Genomic DNA, 22,231 nt, shown 5'->3' with positions numbered 1-22,231 from the left:
ACTATGGGACTTGTTTTCTGTATTCTGCAAAAGACCTGGTTGATCTTGCTGTTCTCTATCTCCCCCTTTTGTCCATGTCCCCAGTGCGACTGTGGATTTTACAGCTCTGCACATGCTCAGTTTTCAGTAAGGGTGGAGAGCAAGCCAAGGAGAATGGAGAGAGAGGATAGCTGTCGTCTTGACAACACGTATCAGGGTGTATCATCTGAAGAAGGGCCACGCCACCGATAAGTGTTGTCAAGAGGACAGCTATCCTCTCTCAACATTCTCCTCAGCTTGCTCTCCACCCTTTGTGCTTCAAGCCTCGTTTTGGACTTGTGTTCCCCGATCGCAAGACGTCATGCTCGGGTGTTTCCATCTACCAGCTCCGGTTGGTGGTTGTTCCTGCTGGTTTGAAGCCAAAGGGTAGTCACACCAAATAATGATCTGTTTTATATTTTTCTTCTGATCGCTCACTTTACATTTTGTAAATTGATTATTGTTCCGGGTGGACATCATCGCTACTGAAGAAAAGGCACGGGCGGACATTCCTTCAGAGCGCATGTGCCAATGACATCATCGGTGCAGTTTACAGTAGATATTTCCTAAACGGCGCACGTTTAGGAGAGATTTACAGTACCTATAGGTAAGCCTTATTCTAGACTTACCTATAGGTACAACTTACACAGGGAGGTTTAGAACCTCTTTAACTACTTCAGTTCTGGAAGGTTTTACCCACTTCCCGACCAGGCCATTTTTTGCGATACGGCACTGCGTCGCTTTCACTGACAATTGCATGGTCGTGCAATGCTGTACCCAAATAAAATTGATGTCCTTTTTTCCCACAAATAGAGCTTTCTTTTGGTGGTATTTGATCACCTCTGCACTTTTTATTTTTTTGTGTTCTAAACAAAAATTTTTGAAAAAAATATTTTTTTTCTTTCTGCTATAATACATATCCAAAAAAAAAAATTAAAAAACAAACAAAAAAACATTTCTTTATCAATTTAGGCCAGTATGTATTCTTCTACATATTTTTGGTAAAAAAAAAAAAATCCCAATAAGCGTGTGTGTGTGTATATATATATATATATATATATATATATATATATATATATATATATATATATATATATATATATATATATATATATATACACACTGTATATTGTTTGCACAAAAGTTATAGCGTCTACAAACTACAGAATAGATTTAGGGACTTTTCTTTTATTTTTTTACTGGTAATGGTGGGGATCAGCAATTTTTAGCGGGACTGGGACATTGCGGCGGACAAATCTGACACTAAATGACACTTTTTGGGGACCAGTGACACCAACTCAGTGATCAGTGCTATAAAAATGCACTGATTACTTTATAAATGGGTTAAATGTTCCCTACGGAGGTGTTTACTAACTTTGTGGATCAGTGTCACACTAAAGAAAAAGAGATCCGTGATTCGGCTTTGGCTACGTCAGCCTGGGGCTGTTATTCGAGAGGCTGTCCAAGGACCCTGATTTGGGAGTGATCTGGAGTGGCGTTTGGAGGAAATCTTGGAATACAGAGAAGAGATGCTGAATGTCTTGGAAGTGCACTTGGCACTAGAAGATTTGGCGTTTCTAGCCAATCAGGAATGGGAGCTGGAGATTGCCTACTTAGCAGCAGGTCCAGGCTCCCTTTGCCTGGGACTATCCAGAAGTACCAGCTGACAAAGTCTGAAATCCCCAGCTGAAGAGTTGGTAATGTGACAGAGTAACATTGTGCTTTACACATCTCCACCCGCAGTTATGGACGCGGAGATCTTATAGCGGATGACGCAAGTTCTGACTGACCTTGACAATCTTTTTGTGCACAGGACAATCTTGGGTGGAGGAATGCATCTGTCCAGCAGCCAGGTAAAGGTACAGGAGATGGTGCAGTCGGCTCATCTTCCCATTTGCAGTTCCAGGTCTCGGGAGAAGAGAAAGCTGTCACCATTCTCCAGCCACAGATCACAGAGTCACTTGCCAAAGTGTCAGCCCATGCTCTGGATTTTCAGCAATCCCAGAGACTGGGGATTTAATAGACTTTTCTGTAGAGGAGGAAGAACCCGTGAGCCTCCAGCAGAAGAGCTGGCATCAGGGCAGATCACTGAGCTCTGCCCAGCACCAACAGCAGCTTCAGCCTCCCTGAGAGAAGAGGCAGCCGTCCTTTTTCCTATACCACTGACAAGGACATAGGTTTTCCTGCTAGCAGCATCTGTGGAGTTGCAACAAACTTCTCCAGCTGAAGCACTGGCCACCGGACAGAGGGTCTAAGACCTCTGCCCCACACCTGCTGCATTTCTGGAGGCCCATGGTGAGAAGGGAGAGGAGGTTGTAGTCCTCCCTCCCCAACAGTCAGCCAGAATGGAGGAAATTGTCTTCCCTCCCCAGCCAGAATCCATGTACCTGGCAGACAGTGACAGGTCATCCCAGCAGCAAAATGAGGGAATGGGAGATGAAGCAGCCGGCTCACCTCCCCAACAGCAGCTACACAATTCAATGAAGAAGGGAGAGGAGATTATCATCCTCCCTCCCCAACAGTCAGCCAGGGTGGAGGAAATTGTCCTCCCTCCCCAACAGTTAGCCGGAACGGATTATGTGGTGTCCCCAGCAGAAGTGCTGGCAACATGGCAAAGTGCTACCAACCTCTGCCCAGCACCAGCAACAACTGCGGAGTTCCAGGGAGTCGGGGCACTCGGCACCTGTCCCCAGCACCAAGCTGACCTGGTGAAGCTTCTGCTCCCAACTAAATTGCTGGCAATGGGGCAGAGCGCCACTGGCCTCTACCTAGCACCTACAGTGTATCCACAGCTTCAGAGAGCAGGGGTGATGGACCCCTCTCCCCAGCAGCAGACCGAGCACCAGAATGTTAAAAACCACCCAGCTGAAGCACTGGCAGCTGGACAGAGAGTCAATGACCTCTGCCCCACACTTACCGACAACAGCTTTTTCTTGCACTATTCCTTGCAGCCAAGAATGGAGATCATGTGGACTGACTATGTGAGTTTACTCTGCCCGACTAGCGCATGTCCAGACCAGGTGGGGGTCTGGGACCTTGTTAGTCAACAGTTGACGGGGGAGAAATGTGATAGACTCACCCGGCACAGAGGCTTTTGGAGGGGACTGAATGCTAGCCTACTAACTATGGGCCCTGGCTTTTAACCACTTCAATACCAGGCACTTTTGCCCCTTTCTGCCCAGGACAATTTGTCAGCTTTCAGCACTGTCGCACTTTGAATGACAATTGCGCGGTCATGCAACACTGTACCCAAACTTAATTTTTAGCATTTTTTCTTCCCACAAATAGAGCTTTCTTTTGGTGGTATTTGATCACCACTGGGTTTTTTATTTTTTGCTTAACAAACTAAAAAAGAACAAAATTTTTGAAAAAAAAAAAAAGTTTTTCTAAGTTTGTCATAAAATTTAGTTTTCTCCTTCACTGACAGGCGCGATGAGTTGGCACTGATGAGTTGGCACTGATATGTAGAACTGATGGGTACTGACAGGCGGTAATGATTGGCACTGACAGGCAGCACTGATGAGGTACTGACAGGTGTTACTGCTGGGCACTGATTGGGACTGTGATGGGCACTGATTGGCACTGTGGTGAGCTTGATTGGCACTGAGTTTTTATTAAGGGGGCACTGACTAGCAGCTGTTGGGCATTGATTGATTGGGGGCTATGCTGATATTCAATGTGCTGATCATCAGCACAGGACCCCCACCCCCCGACAGGGAGATACACAGATCGGCTCTCCCTGTCAGCGCGAACGGAGGAATGGCGTTTACCGGCACTCCCTGATTCATGGATTCATGCGATGATCAGCTGTGATTGGTCACAGCTGATCATGCGGTAAGAAGCCTCTGTTGGAGGCTCCTTACCACGATCAGAGATGCGGCGTGTGAGACTGACATGCTGCACTCGCGATCGCCACGCTGCGTGCCACCCGTGGGCATATTATACTGCTGGACATCATATGACGCCCATTCGGGATAACAGAACCACTTCCCGGTCTTCAATCTGCTATAGGCCGGGCAGGAAGTTTTTAAGGAAACACTACTCTCTGTGAGGCGTATGCCTGGGGACCCGTGGAGTAATGTTGCTTTGGATTCAAGTCCCTGTCTCCCCAAGACACACTGACTCTGAGATGCATGTTAAGGGCCTATATGCCACATTTCCAGCAAGGACTGCTCCACACTGTGGGACACATAGCAGATGATGATGTCGTCAGCAAGCCTGGGGTTGTCTGCTATAATGTGTTATTTGCAAGTAGGTCTAGTGTGCCTCCTAAGGGTCTTTCACCCATTGTTATTTGTGCTAATTAACTCAGCTATTGTCTGATGGTGTTCTTTGTTTATACTTATGATTAAGGATGAGCTCCGGCGTGTTCGCAGACTCTACGTGCCGAGCCCGCCAGGAAGTCAGCACGGCGCTGCGCTAATCACAGGCAGTGAGACATTTCCCGATCTCTGCAGCCGCACATCTGGAAAATGTCTCACTGCCTGTGATTAACGCAGCGCCGTGCCGACTTCCTGGCGGGCTCGGCACGTGGAGTGTGCGAACACGTCGGAGCTCATCCTTACTTATGATGATGTTTATTTATTTTTTTTTTTATTTCAATATTTTTATTGAAGAAATAGCAGGTTACAAATAATTCGACATTGAACTACACTGCATATACACTTGTAATACATCGTTACAAACAAAAGCGGGAACATGAACCAAAATATTATATATATAACTCTCTAAGACACGTACATCCGTGGCACAAAGTTTAGGACTGAAACTGAGGCATAAGGCCTGAAGTTTTTCCTAGGGACTGGGTGTTAAACCTGTGCCACACGCACCCCCAGCGGGAACTAACTGTGCGTGGGCGAGGTTGGAAATGCATTAGGATCATGCCTTTAACTAGCCGGTCCTCTTAGGTGTAAGTCCTGTTGTTGTTGTGGATAGTTGATGTGATTCCTGTTTACTAAGATCTATCTATGGGGATAGTGAATGCGTGTGGGGATGCAACGACTAAAATAAAGAGGGTGTTAGGGAAGGAAGGAGGGGGTGGGGAGTTCAAGACCGAGTGTGGTGCTGGTATGTGAAGCAATATGTACCATCTCGTCCCCCAGGCCAAGCTATGCAGATTTCAACATGATGTTGTTGTAGTCTGTCGTTTCTTTAAAATGTAACCAGCAAGCCCATGTTGTATAAAATTTAGTCGGCGTATCCCTAGCTTGGTGTATTGTATCTTCCATCTCAGCTATTTTCCCTATTCTACGGAGCCATTCAGAAATGGTGGGAGGAGAAGTAGTCCGCCAGTGCGTGGGAATGCAGAGTTTCGCTGCATTTATGAGGTGTAGGGTAAGAGATTTTTTATAGGTCGATGGTGGTATAGATGTATGATGTAAGAGATATTGGGCCAGCGAGAAGTCAGGGGTATAGGTTGTGATCTGCGAGATAAGTCGGTGAACTTCTGTCCAGTATGGTTTGATTAGGGGACATTCCCACCAAATGTGTAGTAGAGAGCCGTGAGCGGTGTTGCATCTCCAGCAAAGTGGAGATACCTGGGGGAGGAATTTGTGGATTCTGTCTGGTGTTCTATACCATCTAGAGTATAGTTTGTATCCATTCTCTTGTGCGGTTACATTTATAGATCTTTTATGAATGTGAGTATATATGTTATGCCAGTCTTCTTGTGTAAGGTTTATGGATAATTCTCTCTCCCATTTTCGGCGTGTCGTTTCTTCCATGGACGGTGTGTCGGGGAACAGTAGAGAGTACATGTCTGAGATGATGTGCCTCTGAGGGCTGTGACTTGTGCATAGGGCTTCGAACGGGGTATGGTCTCTATACCATTGGGATTGTGGATTTGAGCTCTGTAAGAAATGACGGATTTGGAGATATTTGAAGAAGGGTATGTCCGTGTCAGGAAGTCGGGTTCGGATGTGTTGAAAGGATAACAATTTTCCTTTATCAAAGAAGGATTCTGCTCTGATGGACCTTGGTGTAGGTTCATCATCAGTGTCAAGGTGTGTGATGCCTGGGGGAAAGTCTGGGTTCCAGTTAAGTGGGGTCAGTGGACCGGGTGAGGAGGCAATGTTCATTTTTTTACAGACTGTGCGAAAAGTTTGTAACGTGGGGCCTGTTAGGGGATGTGATTTGTTTTCGTGCGGTGTTTTGTGTGAGCTTATCCATGGCAAGTGGTGAATAGGCAGGGAGGAAAAGTTTCCCTCTATATCTATCCATGCTTTAGTCCCTGAATGTAAGTGCCAATCTATGAATCTAGCTAAGTGGCACGACCAATAATATTTTTCTATGTCAGGGAGGCCGATTCCTCCTTTCAGTTTAGGGATCACCAATTTTCTCCAATGTATACGTGAATGTTTGTCGGCCCATAGAAATTGTAGGCAAAGCCTTTTATATGTATCAAAGAATGTCTGTGGTAATTTAATCGGGATTGTTTGAAGTAGATAGAGGAGTCTGGGGAGGATGTTCATTTTTATAATTGCTGCTCTTCCGAACCATGAAAAGGCGCCTCTGTTCCAGTTTTGGATGTCCTTCCTTATTGTTTGCAGAATGGGGGCATAGTTTTTAGGATAGAGGTCACTTAGGTTGCATGGAAGCTGGATCCCTAAGTAGGTTATGGCTTGTGCATCCCATCCAAACGGAAAGTTGGCTTTACAGAGGGTCACTGTGGGATCTGGTAGAAAAATGTTAAGGGCTTTAGATTTGGAGAAATTTATTTGGAGATTGGACAGTTTCTTGAAAAGGGAAAAGTCTTTTAATAAATTGGGAAGTGTGGTGATGGGGTCTGTTAGGAATAGGAGAATGTCATCGGCGTATGCTGCAATTTTGTATTGTTTGTTGGCTATTTTGACTCCTTTGATGTTTTGATTCACCTTAATCCTGCGGAGTATTGGTTCCATTGTGAGTATAAATATGAGGGGGGATAATGGACATCCCTGTCTGGTTCCGTTCGACACGGAGAAGGCATCCGACAGAATACCGTTAACCCTGATTTTTGCAGTTGGGGACAAATAGAGGGTTAAAATGTATTTATGCATACGCTCTTTAAACCCCAGTTTGCGTAAGACTTCTGTCATGTAGTCCCAGGCCACCCTGTCGAATGCCTTCTCCGCGTCGAGGGAAAGGAAGAAACCCGGGGTGTTGGAGGACGACAACCAGTGGTGAATATTAATAGCTTGAAGGGTATTATCCCTGGCTTCTCGCCCGGGGATGAATCCTACTTGATCTAGGGAAATCAGCGAGGGGAGTAGGGGAAGTATACGATTTGCCAAAATTTTTGCGTAGAGTTTCATATCTACATTTATAAGCGAAATAGGTCTGTAGTTGGAAACTATGGTAGCGTCTTTACCCGGTTTCGGTATCATCACAATGTGGGCTTCGAGAAGGTCCCTACATTTGTCAGGTTGTGTATATAGTGAGTTGAAGGTGTTTAGTAACTGTGGTATGAGTGTCTCTGGGAAGGTCTTATAGTAGCCGACAGGTAGACCATCAGGGCCAGGGCTTTTGCCTGGTTTTAGTTGTTTACGGGCTTCAATGAGTTCCTCCTTTGTGAAAGGTTTATCTAACTCGTCGGCTTCTGCAGTGGTGATGGGGTGTGGGCTAAATTGCGATAGGAAGTCCTCTATCAGTTTTTTCCTGTCGTCAGGTGGGTCAGTCGTTGGGTGAGTCTTTAAATTATAATAATAATAATTTGGAATAAAATTGTTGAAACTGGTTTGCTATACCGATTGAAGATTCTATTTTGTTCCCTTGTGGGTCTAGGATATTGTGGATAGTTGAGTTTGCTCTTTTGGATTGGAGGGCTCTGGCGAGCATTTTACCAGATTTGTTCCCAAATTCGTAAAAAAAATTTTGCGACAGGGCAAATTTACGTCTGGTTGATTTCCCTATTTCCTCTAGGAGATCCTCTCTGGCTTTTAATAGCTCTTGGAGGTTGTGATCCGCTAACGATTGCTGGTGCTTTCCCTCTAGAGATTGAACTCTGTCAGATAGTTTGTTTAGAAGTGCTTGCCTGGCTTTGCGTTGTTGCAAAGTTATTGAAATTAATTATCCCCTAATGACGCATTTATGAGCCGCCCATAGGGTCACCGAGTTGGTGTCAGAGGATGCATTTTCTCGAAAGTAATGGGACAAGCAATCGTTAAGTATCTTCTGATGTGCAAGATCCGTGAGGATAGAGTTATCTAATCCCAGTTCGAATGTCTCGGGTAGGAGGCTGGGAATGTAATGGTGATGGAAATAGGATGATGGTCCAATATTACCATTGGATCAAATGTAGCAGTCAGAAGTGAGTCTAGGTCGCATTGAGACAGGAAAAGGTAGTCTATTCTTGTATACCTATTGTGAGGCGGGGAGTAGAATGTATAGTCCTTAGTATTTGGGTGCAATGTGCGCCATGCGTCGTGTAGAGTTAGGTTGGCCAGTTGTGTTTTGATTGCACGGAGTGCACGATAGGTAATAGAGGATGCACCTGAAGATGCATCTATGGAGGGGTTGAGGGCTAAGTTGAAGTCACCCCCAACAACCAGCAGACCCTTGGAAAATGTGGAGAGATTTTGTAGGGTGTCGCGAAAAAAAGGGGACCTGCTGCCTATTGGGGGCATATAGGTTGGCCAATGTGACAGGTTTATTGTGCAATTTGCCTTTCAGAAAGATGTATCGTGCATTGCTGTTAATCATTGTGTCGTGTATCTGAATGGGACAATTTTTGGAAATCAAGATGGAAACTCCCTTAGTTTTGGCATCTTTATTTGTGGCATGGTATACCGTTGGGTAAGATGAGTTAAAAAGTTTGGGAATAGCGTCTGATCTGAAGTGTGTTTCTTGGAGAAAAACTACATCTGCTTTGGCATTTCGTAGAAGTAATTGCGATCTTTTTTTGGGGGTATTAAGTCCCCTTATGTTTAAGGAGTATAGCTTGACCTGGGGGGTGTCACTTCTTCTAGGAAGTGGCATTTCGCTCTCAGGCGTTTACACTGTGTGTACGTGTAAGTGGTGTAGTTGTTGCGTGAGGAAGCGAGGGGGATGGGGTGGGTGCGGAGAGGATAAGGGAAAGGGGGTATAGTAGGAGGCTGATACTCCTAAACCGAGCAGGCCTGGAATCAAATCCAATACCTGTATTAATAGGTTCGGTAAGTTACAGAGTGAGGGCAAAGAGAACCTGTCTAAGACAGGTCCTCACCTGTCCAAACTACTGTGTGGGGGTTGAGAAAGTCTACACGAGAAAGATGAGAAGTGAAGTAAGATTGTGGTATACCGCTACTGTCTAAGCCAGAGACGGGTGAATACATGTGTTTGGGAAGCGTTGTGTGCATTTGTGCCATTTCTATTTTGGTTTTCCTTACGTTCCTGTCCTTGGTGTCGGATATGTGAATGAAATAAATGGGTATATTTATAATTTGGTAAGTCGGGCGGACCGTTAGGTCAGGGAGGAAATCTTAATCCACCATAGGTGCCCAGTATTGTTAGTCGCTGTATGCGTATTCATGTATGGCCGGACCATTCATGGAGGTCTGGTGCAATGGAGTTCAAACATTGAGGTCTTGCAGAAAGAAAATCAACAACTGGTAAAACATTAAAGCAAACATAGCCTGGTATGTATATTAAGAACGTAATCTGTACATGTGAATGTCCTGAGGTTTCTGATTCCCGTCCCAAATGAGACCATGAGTAGGAACTCCGGGATCTGAATATTTTATGTATGGGATGAAGGGGTGTTTTCTATAGAACAGGGTATAAGATTTTACCTTGTTTTCCGTGGTGAATGGGGTCATAGTCGATCATGGGAGAGTTACATTATGAGTCCCTATAGCTTGTATGACTCGTATGACCTATCTTCATCTGCTGGGTAAATCATGAAGTACGCCCTGTTAGTTAGTGTTATGTGTGTGAAACAAGGTCAGATTGAAGAAATAAAATGAGCTAGCCTTGGTCTCCTCCACCGCAATTAGCATCCCCAAGTATGTGAATCATAGATAGAATGGGAGGGGCGGTAGATATGTGATGTGCCAGATGAGTCAGAGATAAGTAGGCTTATGTCTGGGAGTTTAGTGAATAATTAGAGACATTGGGGGCAAGTTAAAAGGGGGATTGGCAGTAGGGAAGCCCCGGCCAGCTCATATCAACATACCCTTTATACATACTCCATTCTTATTACATATGGCAGTGAGTTAGTAACATTAGGACATTTAAATTTGATGTATGTGAAGAACATGAGTAACATACCACTTTTAGTATCAAAAAGCAGATTAAATAGTTTGAGCAAAGCAAGAAACAGTCCCAATGTACAACCTGTTAGATCGATCGTTCTGAAAGTGATGGGGCAGATAAGACATTCACTTTTAGGGTAAAATAGTCTTGTATTGTGAGATTCATTGTCTCAGTTAACAGATGTAAAATGTGCAGAGACTTTTGAGTGGTAAGAAATTTGAGTCCTCAAGAGCGAGCGAGTGTTTTTTACCTAAGCAGATCTAGAGGTCGCAAAAGTGAACGACGGGAACTGTCCAACCTTGGAATGCGTGAGCTTAAGCGTTCCTAAAAGAAAAAAGAGAAAAAACAAAGAGGAAAACAGAAACACCTGGTAACTTTTCTTTGCTTGAGGTGAGTCTCTGTTCAGATAGGCGGGGAGCGATCGTGAGTCGGGCCAGGATCTCTTCTGGCTCGTCTTGATCGCGGAGAGTCGGTTGGGCTGGTGTCATTGCGGTTTCCTCTGGAGTATGTGTGCAATCTGTTGCCCGATGTTGATCTGTGTCTGCGATATCTGGCTTCCTGCGTTTCCATGGGTTCTTCGTGGCGTTGATCTCTCTTAGGTGGGGGGAGGCGGAATTCGGTGTACCAATTTGGGACTTCCATCATAGGGATGCCCATGGCGTCGCAGAAAGACGGCAGGTCTTCGGGTACTCTGAATAGTGCTGTGCGGCCGTGATAGGTAGCGGAGAGACCAAAGGGGAACTTCCATCTGTATGGTATGGCTTTGGCGCGAAGTGTGTCTTGGAGTGGTTTCTGATCCCGTCTGTTCTGCAAGGTAATGCCAGATAGATCTTGGTAAATGTGTATCTCTGAGCCACCATGGGTGAGTTGGATCCTAGTTCTCGCTTTGCGGAGTATGTCTTCCTTCAACTTGTAGTCCACCAGGCAGCACACTACATCTCTGGGGGGGTCAGATTCTTTACCTTTGGGTCTGAGTGCATGGTGGATTCTCTCCATATCTATGTTGGTCTGCGCTGGCCGGTCTAATATGGTGTTGAATAAGGATGTAATGGCGGTAGGAAGCTGGTCATTTTCAACTGATTCAGGCATTCCTCTGACACTGAGGTTGTGTCTTCTGCCCCTATTGTCCAAATCTTCCACATGCCTCTGTAAGTCTCTCAATTGAGTGGTGTGCGCATCAATCTTATGAGTCACTTTGTGAAGGACCGTGTGGTGCTGGGTTGTAGTTTTTTCCACATCTTGAACTCTGTCAGCAATGGCGTGAATATCAATGCGCAGGTCGGCTATGGCCGCTGACAGAGTATCTTTGATGTCTGCCGCCACTGTTCTGAGGTCTAGGAGGCTTGGGTGTTGCTGTGTGAGCGCGCTGTGGGCTCTGGAGTCTGAGGTGAGGAGGCTAGAAGTTGCTCCAGGCATTCCAGGCAGTGGCGGTGTTGAGAGCTGTGAGGGAGTGTGGCGGGACGCCGCCATATTAGATCTCTGGGAGCGGAACAGTTCGGGGATGCTCTGGCTCGTACCGCTCTGTTGGTGTCCTCTTGGTGAGCGGGAGCGTGAGGCGGAGGATGTCCGTGAGGCTGTCCCCATCTTTCAGTGTCCGGCAGTGTGTTCTGGCGTTTGGCTGGAGCGGAGAGGCTGTGAAGTAGCGGGAGCTAGTCTCTCAAGCGTCCATCTTCCTGAGCAGCCAGGCCACGCCCCCCATGATGATGTTTATTGTACCTTCTGAGCTTGGAGACGGCAAGTCTGACTTGCAATAAGACATCTGTGTCATCCAGGTGGTTAATTAAGGATCCTCTGTGATGGGATTAGCCATGAGTCAGCTGTACCTCGTTAGCTAAACCATTGTGTGATGTTTTGGGTAAATATTTGGATCATTGTTAATGTGGTGAGTGACCTCCTTCTCAAGTGTATAAAAGCCGGTATTCTTGTGTTCAAATAAACCAGTTTTAATTCTGGTTTACTCCAAAACTGGTGTTGCCTACTTCTTGTGGTAACTATAGCCAGATTCATAGGTCTTGTGTTCCAGAGTTTAGGAAGCAATATACTGACGGAAACACTCAAGCAGAGTTTGGAAAACAATTCTGTTACAGGCTGTATTTTAGCTCACTTAAAAAAAAAAAAAAAAAAAAAAAAAGCTGTACTGAGCTTTTTAAAGCTGCAATGTGCAAGAGGCCTTATTGGTAATTGAGTTGATTGAGTCACCTATAGTTTGTTTGTTTGTCTGCTAATCCTCTTGGAGATGTGAAAATGTGATTTAGTATTGTGTCCACTTTACCTCGTTACCATTGTGGGATGTTTGTGCTCATGTTTATTCTAATGTGTAATATTTGTTTTTATTGCTCATGTAGCGATTGCCCCTATTTTTGAAATGTACCTGTGTTTATGTTATAAAGTTAGTCCTGTTTTATTCCACATTGGTTCTGTCTGATCCTTGGAGTAAAATGACTATATTCTGGTTCCAGAGTGAAGGAAGCTGTATCTTAACAGAGGCACCCAGGCAAAGTGTCGGACGGTCCATCACAGGCACCCCAAATGCAGACCACTGAACTACGTTTTCCGCATTCCAGTACAATTTGCAGCCCATGCAAAATCGTGGCTCGCGGATACCTGTGGCAATCTTGTGGGAACGTGTCACACATTTCTGTGTGATCCAGCCAGCCCTAATTTAAGTTGCTCATAAACAATCTCCAGAGTTTTTTTTTTTTTTTTTTTTTTTATAAATACTATTTTGACTTTTTTTTTTAACCTTGTTTTCCATGTCAATGCTATTGTATTGGTCTGGTTAATGATCTAGACACTATACCCATACCTTCCAACTTTTTGAGATGGGAGCGAGGGACACCTATTAGCAAATATATGTAGGCATATTAAAGGAGAATTTTACTAAAAAAATATTAGTTAAACCCACAAGTGCTTTATTTTTACCACTACTATTCCTTTATAAACTTTTTGAAGTTTACAAATGCAGCAGTTTAGTAATTGGGTGAAAGAATTAGCACCGAGAAACACTTTTTGAAAGATAAATAGTGCATTTTATATACAATTATATAGATCCGACCAAAATGAGGGACAAATGAGGAGGAAAGAGGGACAGAGGGACATTGCTCCAAATCAGGGACAGTCCCTCGAAATCAGGGACAGTTGGGAGGTATGTATACCCCAAACCATATGTATATAGAGCAGTGTTCTGCAGGACCCAGCTCACACACTTATTAAATGCACATTTTTTTTCTCCTGTTTGCAGCATAGGTGCATTTATTAATTCTCTACATGAAGAGGAATGTCTTCCAACTGTAAAATAAGTCAGCCAAAACATAAGCTGCAATTCCAGACTTTGCTGGCTCACACAGTGCCAGCCAGATCCTCACTTCCAAACATGACTGTCATGTAGAGCTTTCCCCTGCGTTAAGTGCCTGCCTCCTCTTTGCTGCACAGAGGAGGAGGAGGAGGGGGGATGGTGAAATCTGTTACAGATTGCAACATTGCTCAGAGGTGACCATGCCTGCCAGATACAGGAGCAAAATCAGAGCTGCCAGGCTGCAGAAAATGCATAGAAAGGTAAGGCACTTGTAATGCTGGAGTGCAGTCATTCAGGACTGATAGGTTTACTTTAAAAGCATAGTCCAGCTAAATAATAATTAATGTACCCATGTTGATTTGTAAAAAAAAAAAAAAAAAAATCAAGTCTGCATTGAAGTCTGCAAAGCATTGCAATCGAAATCAGTGAATTGCAGGTGCAATCCTCAGGCTTGAATGGACTGTGAGTGTGGTGATGCCACTGAACTTGTGCTCCACAGAGAACTTCACAGCCTGAATGCTGCAGTGAAAGAGACTTGTAGTTTGTTTGTTTTATTCACAGATTCTTGTGAATATATGACATGGATGTGGCTATACAGCCACACCAAATTCAAATATGACAGGAGCCGGGCAGAGAAGAACCCACTGAGTCTTGGGTTTGGTGGCTGCAGACTGTGACTATGTTTCACCCAAAATATGGGAAACCTGGTCAGAAAGGTGGACTTGTTTTAATAGAAAAAGTTCTTGTCCTGATCAGAGGCCCCACAGTCCCTGGAAGGCTGCCATTCTGCACAGGTTGTAGGTCTGCCTCAGATCTAACTTCTGATCTTTGTGGTCACAAGGCTGTGTACTGTGAGTAGTGATTTCTCCATGTTACTCCAACCCTGGTAATTCAGGTACAGTAAAAAAACAAAAACATGATTGCCTATGACACTGTGCTCACTGTATACCCTAACTATGTCCCTATGTCCCACCTAGAGAATAGGAAGAATATGTATGTATGTATGTATGTATGTATGTATGTGTGTGTGTGTGTGTATATATAAAATATGTGTGTATGTGTATATATATGTTGACTACTGCAACACTCTCCTTAATGACCTGTCCCCCTTTACATTGTAAAGCGCTGCGTAAACTGTTGGTGCTATATAAATTGTGTATAATGATAAAAAAAAATATATGTGTATGTATGTATGTGTGTGTGTGTGTGTGTGTGTGTGTGTGTATATATATATATATATATATATATATATATATATTGTAAAAAAAAAAAAAAACATAATCAGTATAATACTTTGTGTGGAGCTATACTGTATGTACTTGCAGACCACCTAACTGGGAATTTACATCATTACTGCAGATACCATAACCCTGATATTTTTATTTTCCCTTAGGCAGGCCAACTTTTAGATAAAAGTGGTCTCTGCAGCGTATTCGCTGCAAGATCATTTTTAGAAGCGGCAGGAGAGACGCCCCCCCCCCCCCAGCCGGCCTGCTTCCGGTGGTTCCCAGGCTTACATTACTGATCGCTGAGCCTGGAAACCATCCGCTGCTGGCAGTGTCTTGCCATAGAGATAAGTGACAAGATGGCCACCGCTCCTCTTTATGCCCCCTGGAGGACCATCACAATGTCACTTCCGATTATCGGGCCATATAAACGTGTTTTTTTGTTTTTTTTTTTTTTGCTTTTAAGGGTAGGTGAGATTTGGGGTCTTTTAGATCTCTCCATAAAGAGGACCTGTCATTCTGTATTGTTATCGCAACGGATGTTCACATAAACAAAAAAAAAATTAAAAGGACTGTGTAAAAATAAAACAAATGTAATAAAAAAAAACTAAAAAAACCCGTAAAGTGCCCCCGTCCCGCACATTAGTGACACCCACATATACAGTGTTTGCACCACACTTGAGGTATTGCTGCAAATGTCATTCTAGCCCAAGACCTCCCCTGTAACTCTAAACTGGTAACCTTTAGAAAAATTTTAAAGCATCGCCTATGGAGATTTTTAAGTACCGTAGTTTGGCACCATTCCACAAGCGCGTGCAATTTTAAAGTGTGACATGTTAGGTACCTATTTTCTCGGCATAACACCATCTTCCATATTATACAAAAATTTTTTTTTCTTTTTTTTTTTTTTTATTAATTCATTAAAGTGTATTTTTCCCCCAAAAAATGAAACAACCACCATTTGATTCTCTAGGTCCTCTGCTAAAAAAATGTGTTTGGGGTTGTTTTTTCTAGGTGCGGCAGCTAGCGTGAGATAGATCTACATCAGGGGACATTGTTATGTTATGTTATGTTTTTTTTTTTTTAATAAAGGAATTGTCAAAAACTGTGCTTGTTTGTATTTCTTTTGGGGAACCCCGCTGACAGCTGATGACTCATGGGTTGTTAAGGACACGGTGGCTGGCTTCCCAGCCTATTCCTTAGCAACCAGCTATACACAGTGTGTTAAAGTGAGAAAAAAAAATGCATCAAAACCGCAACACTTGTGTTTTTGGTGCGGTTCCATTGAAGTTTATTACACGCAAAACGCAATCTGCTGTGGAAAAAAAAGTCTCTGACCCTTTCCAAAAAAAATGCAGCACCGCAAAATGCACAGGTGTGAACCACATCCATAGGAGACCATGTTAAATGGACTGTACTGCGTTTCTGAAAAACAAAAACGCAACAAACGCATACGTGTATACGTAGGGTTAGATGGGTTTGAAGAGTTTAGCTTCCAGGTATGGTGTCATTTATCCAATCACTTCAGCATTTACAACTGCTAGATGAGAGGTGACCCGGTTATTTCTGATTATCCGTAGACATATGATGTTTGATAAATCTCCCTAATACAATGTTGTGTATTTATTGAAAGGATCCCTTAAATTTTATTGTCACTGCCTCTCCACTCTCCTCAGCTAAACTTTCACTTTTTCTTTTTTTACAATTGAAGGTCAAAGACAAGGAAGTAGAGATCGTAAAGGTGATAAAAAACAAGGACGTAGAGATCGTAAAGGTGATAAAAGACAAGGATGTAGAGATCGTCAAGGTGACAAAAGACAAGGAAGTAGAGATCGTGAAGGTGACAAAAGCCCCCGTGCTCCGTGTCATTGACGACCAAACTTTGCGGGCCAAATTTGGCCTTTTCAAGAAAGAGAAGATCATTCTTAACAGGCTTCCTCTTCTCCGCCCTGAGAGCAGAACCGATTCTGTATGTCAGAACAAAGACAGGCTGGTGAGTAGAGCTGCGTTCCCATCACCTTCATACACATTTCAGGAGGCTACAGTTGGGGCTTATTCACTTGTTTTCCTGGTCATGCAATCCTGCAGCTTTGGTCAAGGACCGCTTGACAATGACAGGGAATTCCGCGAGTCACAATGTCACCCATAGGCTCATATGGCCCAACCATTGTCGGTACTCCCTCCTTTCCCCTGTAACAGCCACTCACTAATAACAGGCGGGCCGGAGCTGCGGGATCACAAGATCAGAGTGAAGCAGATTAAAAGTAAGTAAAGTACGCGTATACCTTTTTTATACAGGTTAGGCAGGTAGATAGGGAGGGAATATTTTGAAGTTCAGACTTTTCTTCCACTTTAGGCCTCTTTCATACGACCAGTTACCTGTGGCCACCGGATTCCAGCAGCAAAAATCAGCAAATTCTTGTGGCTGGAATAACCAGGGCATGGGATTAAATGTTGGGGAATCCATCTACTTCAACAGAAGGATAGCACAAGATTCAATGCTGACAGTTCAACACCAGCTGTCATTTCTGCTGAAAGCCACAGCCAGTTACCTACAGCCACCGGATTACAGCGGCAAGAATCAGCGGATTCTTGTGGCACTATTGACTGAGGCATGCATTTCGGCTTGCTAGACGGAGGAGAAAGGATCCCCTTTTGGTTATTTTTTAGCGGATTTGAGTGAAGGTAGGTTTGTGTAAACGGAAACAATTCCATTTACACCTGGCGGCCCATAGAGGTGAATGGATCGTCCTGTCAGGTCCACCCGAAAAGCTGACAGATGGACCTGATCAAAATGATCATGTGAAAGGGGCCTTAAAGGAGAAGTACAGCCAAAGTTTGTTTGGCTGTACTTCTCCTGTGGATCAGAGGAGTGCAGGTTGTTCTGCACTCCTGTAATCCATTTTCAGCTGAAAGTGGGCTGAAGTCCATCCACCTAGGTGGGTATTCTCTCTTTAAAAGGAAGGACTTTTATTAGGATATCCCCAGCAGGGGGTATATAAACATTGCATTTGAGTAATGGGAAGAGTTCCCAGGGAAAGTTGGTACAGAGTGACCCCAGACAGTATCCTGTATCAAAAAAAAATCTAATTTTATTGGAATCAAAGTATTAAAGCGGTTGTAAAGTCTCAAGGTTTTTCACCTTAATGCATTATGTGCATTAACGTGAAAAACCTTATCTCCTGCAGCAGCCCCCAGAGCCCCCCTTGGCAGGATCGCGGCCGTTTACCATGTGATCGAGCCGTCAAATGATGGCGCGATCACATGTAAACAGACCGGCGTCATCTGATGACGCCGGTTCCTCTCCTCCCCTCCTGTGTACCGATCGGTACACTGTGAGCGGGGAGGGGGATGGATGGATGTCTGCAGCGCTGTGGGCTGGATGTGTAGTGCCCACAGCGCTGCACAGAGACATCCATCCATCCATGCTCAGCCATCCCTCACTACTAATGCTGTGCAATACTCTGCAATACCAGCACAATACTCTGCAATGCTGTGCAATACTCTGCAATACCCCCACAATACTCTGCAATACGCACACAATACTCTGCAATACCCCCACAATACTCTGCAATACCCCCACAATACTCTGCAATACTCTGCAATGCCCCCACAATACTCTGCAATGCTGTGCAATACTCTGCAATGCCCCCACAATACTCTGCAATGCCCCCGCCATACTCTGCAATGCCCCCCGCCATACTCTGCCATGCCCCCGCCATACCCCGCCATACTCTGCAATACCCCGCCATACTCTGCAATACCCCGCCATACTCTGCAATACCCCGCCATACTCTGCAATACCCCGCCATACTCCGCCATACCCCGCCATACCCCGCCATACTCCGCCATACCCCGCCATACTCCGCCATACCCCGCCATACTCCGCAATACCCTGCCATACCCCACCATACTCCGCCATACTCCGCCATACCCCGCCATACCCCGCCATACTCCGCAATACCCTGCCATACCCCGCCATACTCTGCCATACCCCACCATACTCCGCCATACCCCGCCATATTCCGCCATACTCCGCAATACCCTGCCATACTCCGCAATACTCCGCCATACTCCGCCATACCCCGCCATACCCCGCCATACTCCGCAATACCCCGCCATACTCAGCAATACCCCGCCATACCCTGCCATGTTGAGCCATGCTCAGCTGTACTCGCCCTCTGTATGTGGCCAGGCTGTGGAAGTCTCACACATGTGGTATCGCCGTACTCAGGAGGAGCAGGAGAATCTATTTTGGGGTGTCATTTTTGGCATGTACATGTTATGTGGTAGAAATATTGTATAAATGGACAATTTTGTGTTAAAAAAAAAAAAAAAAAAGTGTTTTAACCACTTCCCGCCCGCCGGCCGTCATACAACGTCCTTGACTTTGTGCGGAGATATCTGAATGATGGTTGCAGCTACAGGCATCATTCAGATATCAGCTTTTTCAGCCGGCAATTCCCTACACCATGAGAACGATCATAGCAGCTGTTCCACTGCTTGATCGTTCTTACGGGAGGCGAGAGGGGACGTCCCCCCTTCCCGCCGCCTTGCGGTGCTTCTACCAACTCACCGCTACGATCGAAGCTAGGATCTTTTTTTTTTTTTTTTTTAATTTCAGGCTTCCCAGCCTAGAGGTGAGATGTGGGGTCTTATTGACCCCATATCTAACTGTAAAGAGGACCTGTCATGCCATATTCCTATTACAAGGATGTTTATATTCCTTGTAATAGGAATAAAAGTGGTCAAAAATTTTTTTTTTTTGGAAAAAAAGCATCAAACTAAAATAAATAAAGTAAAATGAACAATAAAAAAAAAAATAAAAAATTTTAAAGCGCCCCTGTCCCTGTGTGCTCGCATGCAGAAGCGAACACATACCTAAGTCCCGCCCACATATGAAAACGGTGTTCAAACCACACATGTGAGGTATCGCTGCGATCGGTAGAGCGAGAGCAATAATTTTGGCCCTAGACCTCCTCTGTAACTCAAAACATGTAACCAGTAAAAAATTTTAAAGCGTCGCCTATGGGGATTTTTGAGTAGCAAAGTTTGGCGCCATTCCACAAGCGCGTGCAATTTTGAAGGGTGACATGTTGGGTATCTATTTACTCGGCGTAACTTCATCTTTCACATTATGCAAAAACATTGGGCTAACTTTACTGTTTTGGTTTTTGTAAAGCACAAAACATTTTTTTTTCCAAAAAAAACGCGTTAAAAAAATTGCTGCGCAAATACCGTGCGAGATAAAAAGTTGCAACGACCGCCATTGTATTCTCTAGGGTCTTTGCTAAAAAAACATATATAATGTTTTGGGGTTCTCAGTAATTTTCTAGCTAATAAATGATGATTTTTACATGTAGGAGAGAAATGTCAGAATTGGCCTGGGTGCTCCAGAACGCCTGAAGGTGCTCCCCTGCATGTTGGGCCTCTGTATGTGGCCACGCTGTGTAAAAGTCTCACACATGTGGTATCACCATACTCCGGAGTAATAGCAGAATGTGTGTTGGGGTGTAATTTGTGGTATGCATATGCGGTCTGTGAGAAATACCCTGCTAATATGACAATTTTGTGGAAAAAAAAAAAAGTAAAAAAAAAACCTTGATTTTGCAAAGAATTGTGGGAAAAAATGACAACTTCAAAAATCTCACCATGCATCTTTCTAAATACCTTGGAATGTCTTCTTTCCAAAAAGGGGTCATTTGGGGGGTATTTGTACTTTTCTGGAATGTTAGGGTCTCAAGAAATGAGATGGGCCGTCAGTACTTCAGGTGTGATCAATTTTCAGATATTCGTACCATAGCTTTTGGACTCTATAACTTTCAAAAAGACCAAATAATATCCACCGATTTGGGTTATTTTTACCAAAGACATGTAGCGGTATAAATTTTGGCCAAAATATATGAAGAAAAATTACTAATTTGCAAAATATTATAACAGAAATGAAGAAAAATGTATTTTTTTACAGATTTTTCGGTCTTTTTTCTTTTACGGCGCAAAAAATAAAGAACCCAGCAGTGATTAAATACCACCAAAAGAAAGCTCTATTTGTGTGAAAAAAAGGACAAAAATTTCATAAAGATACAGTGTTGCATGACTGAGTAATTGTCATTCAAAATGTGAGAGCACCAAAAGCTGAAAATTGGTCTGGTTAGGAAGGGGGTTTAAGTGCCCAGTTGTCAAGTGGTTAAATACACAAAAACAGGTAATCAAAACTTTTGGATGAAAAAAAATGGGCTAACTTTACTGCTTATTTTTTTTTTTTAATTGGAGTATTTTTTTTTTTTTTAAATTGCGTTTGAAAGACCGCTGCGCAAATAACGTGTGACATAAAATATTGCAACAACCGCTATTTTATTCCCTAGGGTCTCTGCTAAAAAAATATATATATATAATGTTTGGGGGGTTCCAAGTGATTTTCTAGCAGAAAATACAGAATTTTTACTTGTAAGCAACAAATGTCAAAAAAGATTTAGTCTTTAAATGGTTAAACTGAGAACTTCTACACACCTGATTAAGTAAAAAAAGCCAAATATAATATCGGTCGACCTCTAGAATAGAGTACAGCCACTTTGTCTGTGGCTGAGTGACAGGCGGATGTAAGGCGCTGCAAGCTGAGACAGAGGGGGGGACAGCCCATACTGTTGTCCCCAGCCTGCTTTGGCTGCTGCATGGGCACTTTTTTTGGGGGGGGTCGGTCCGGCTGATTCAGCAGGAAAGGAGGGGGGTGGGCGGAAGCAGAGAGAAGACTGTGATCTGCAGGCTGTAGCAATTAAAAGTAAAAAAAATTTCCCCTGTCAAGCTGACTCTTTCTCCACTTTCGGCTGCCGCTGCGCAGTGATCTCCTGTGTGACAAGTACATGACAGTCCCGGTCTGCCCGACAGATTGATATAGAAGAGACTGGGACTGTCATGTACTTGTCGCACAGGAGACCACTGCGCTGCGGCAGCCGAAAGTGGAGAAAGAGTCTGCTTGACAGGGGGAACGTTTTTTTTTTTTTTTTCTTTTAATTGCTACAGCATGCAGATCAGTCTTCTCTCTGCCTCCGCCCACCCTATTATTTCTGGGGAATTCTCTGACTGGGATGGCTCACCAGCCCCATTGCAGCCAGACCCTTGGCCCCAGGACCAGCATCCCAGCTCCTGCAGCCAGACCCCAGGACTGTTAGCCCAGCCCCAGCAGCTGTGTGATCAGGCTGCATTTCATTGGGCATTGGTAAGGCTGCATTTCATGGGCACTGGTATAGCTGCATCTAATTGACACTGATCAGGCTGCATTTAATTGGCATTGGTAAGGCTGCATTTAATTGGCACTGGTAAGGTTGCATTTTATTGGGGGAGGGTTGGCGCCGGCGTTAAGCGTCACCTCCCTGAAATTAGTTTGAATCCTCCCTGAAATTAGTTTTTGCAGGTTGGGATGTCTGAATTACTGTTGAGCTTCTGGGAACCTTTGTTGAAATTATTCCTGAAGCTTTGTGTCACT

The 22,231-nt window shown here is 44.2% G+C and overlaps 1 protein-coding gene across 1 annotated transcript in view; it reads left to right on the top strand.

Moving 5' to 3' along the window:
* The window catches only part of LOC141126749 (uncharacterized), a 65,035-nt gene that overhangs the window by 19,340 nt on the left and 23,464 nt on the right, over positions 1 to 22,231 (top strand). Inside the window, exon 3 of the mRNA XM_073612714.1 lies at positions 16,460 to 16,741. Coding sequence (XP_073468815.1) covers positions 16,460 to 16,741 — 282 coding nt within the window. The remainder of the gene's footprint in view (positions 1 to 16,459; positions 16,742 to 22,231) is intronic.

This window comes from Aquarana catesbeiana, linkage group LG02, assembly GCF_042186555.1.
Source record: "Aquarana catesbeiana isolate 2022-GZ linkage group LG02, ASM4218655v1, whole genome shotgun sequence".
In the NCBI taxonomy this organism is placed as follows: Eukaryota; Metazoa; Chordata; class Amphibia; order Anura; family Ranidae; genus Aquarana; species Aquarana catesbeiana.
Note: the sequence above shows the minus strand (reverse complement) of the source record. Positions and strands in the feature narration are given on the sequence as shown.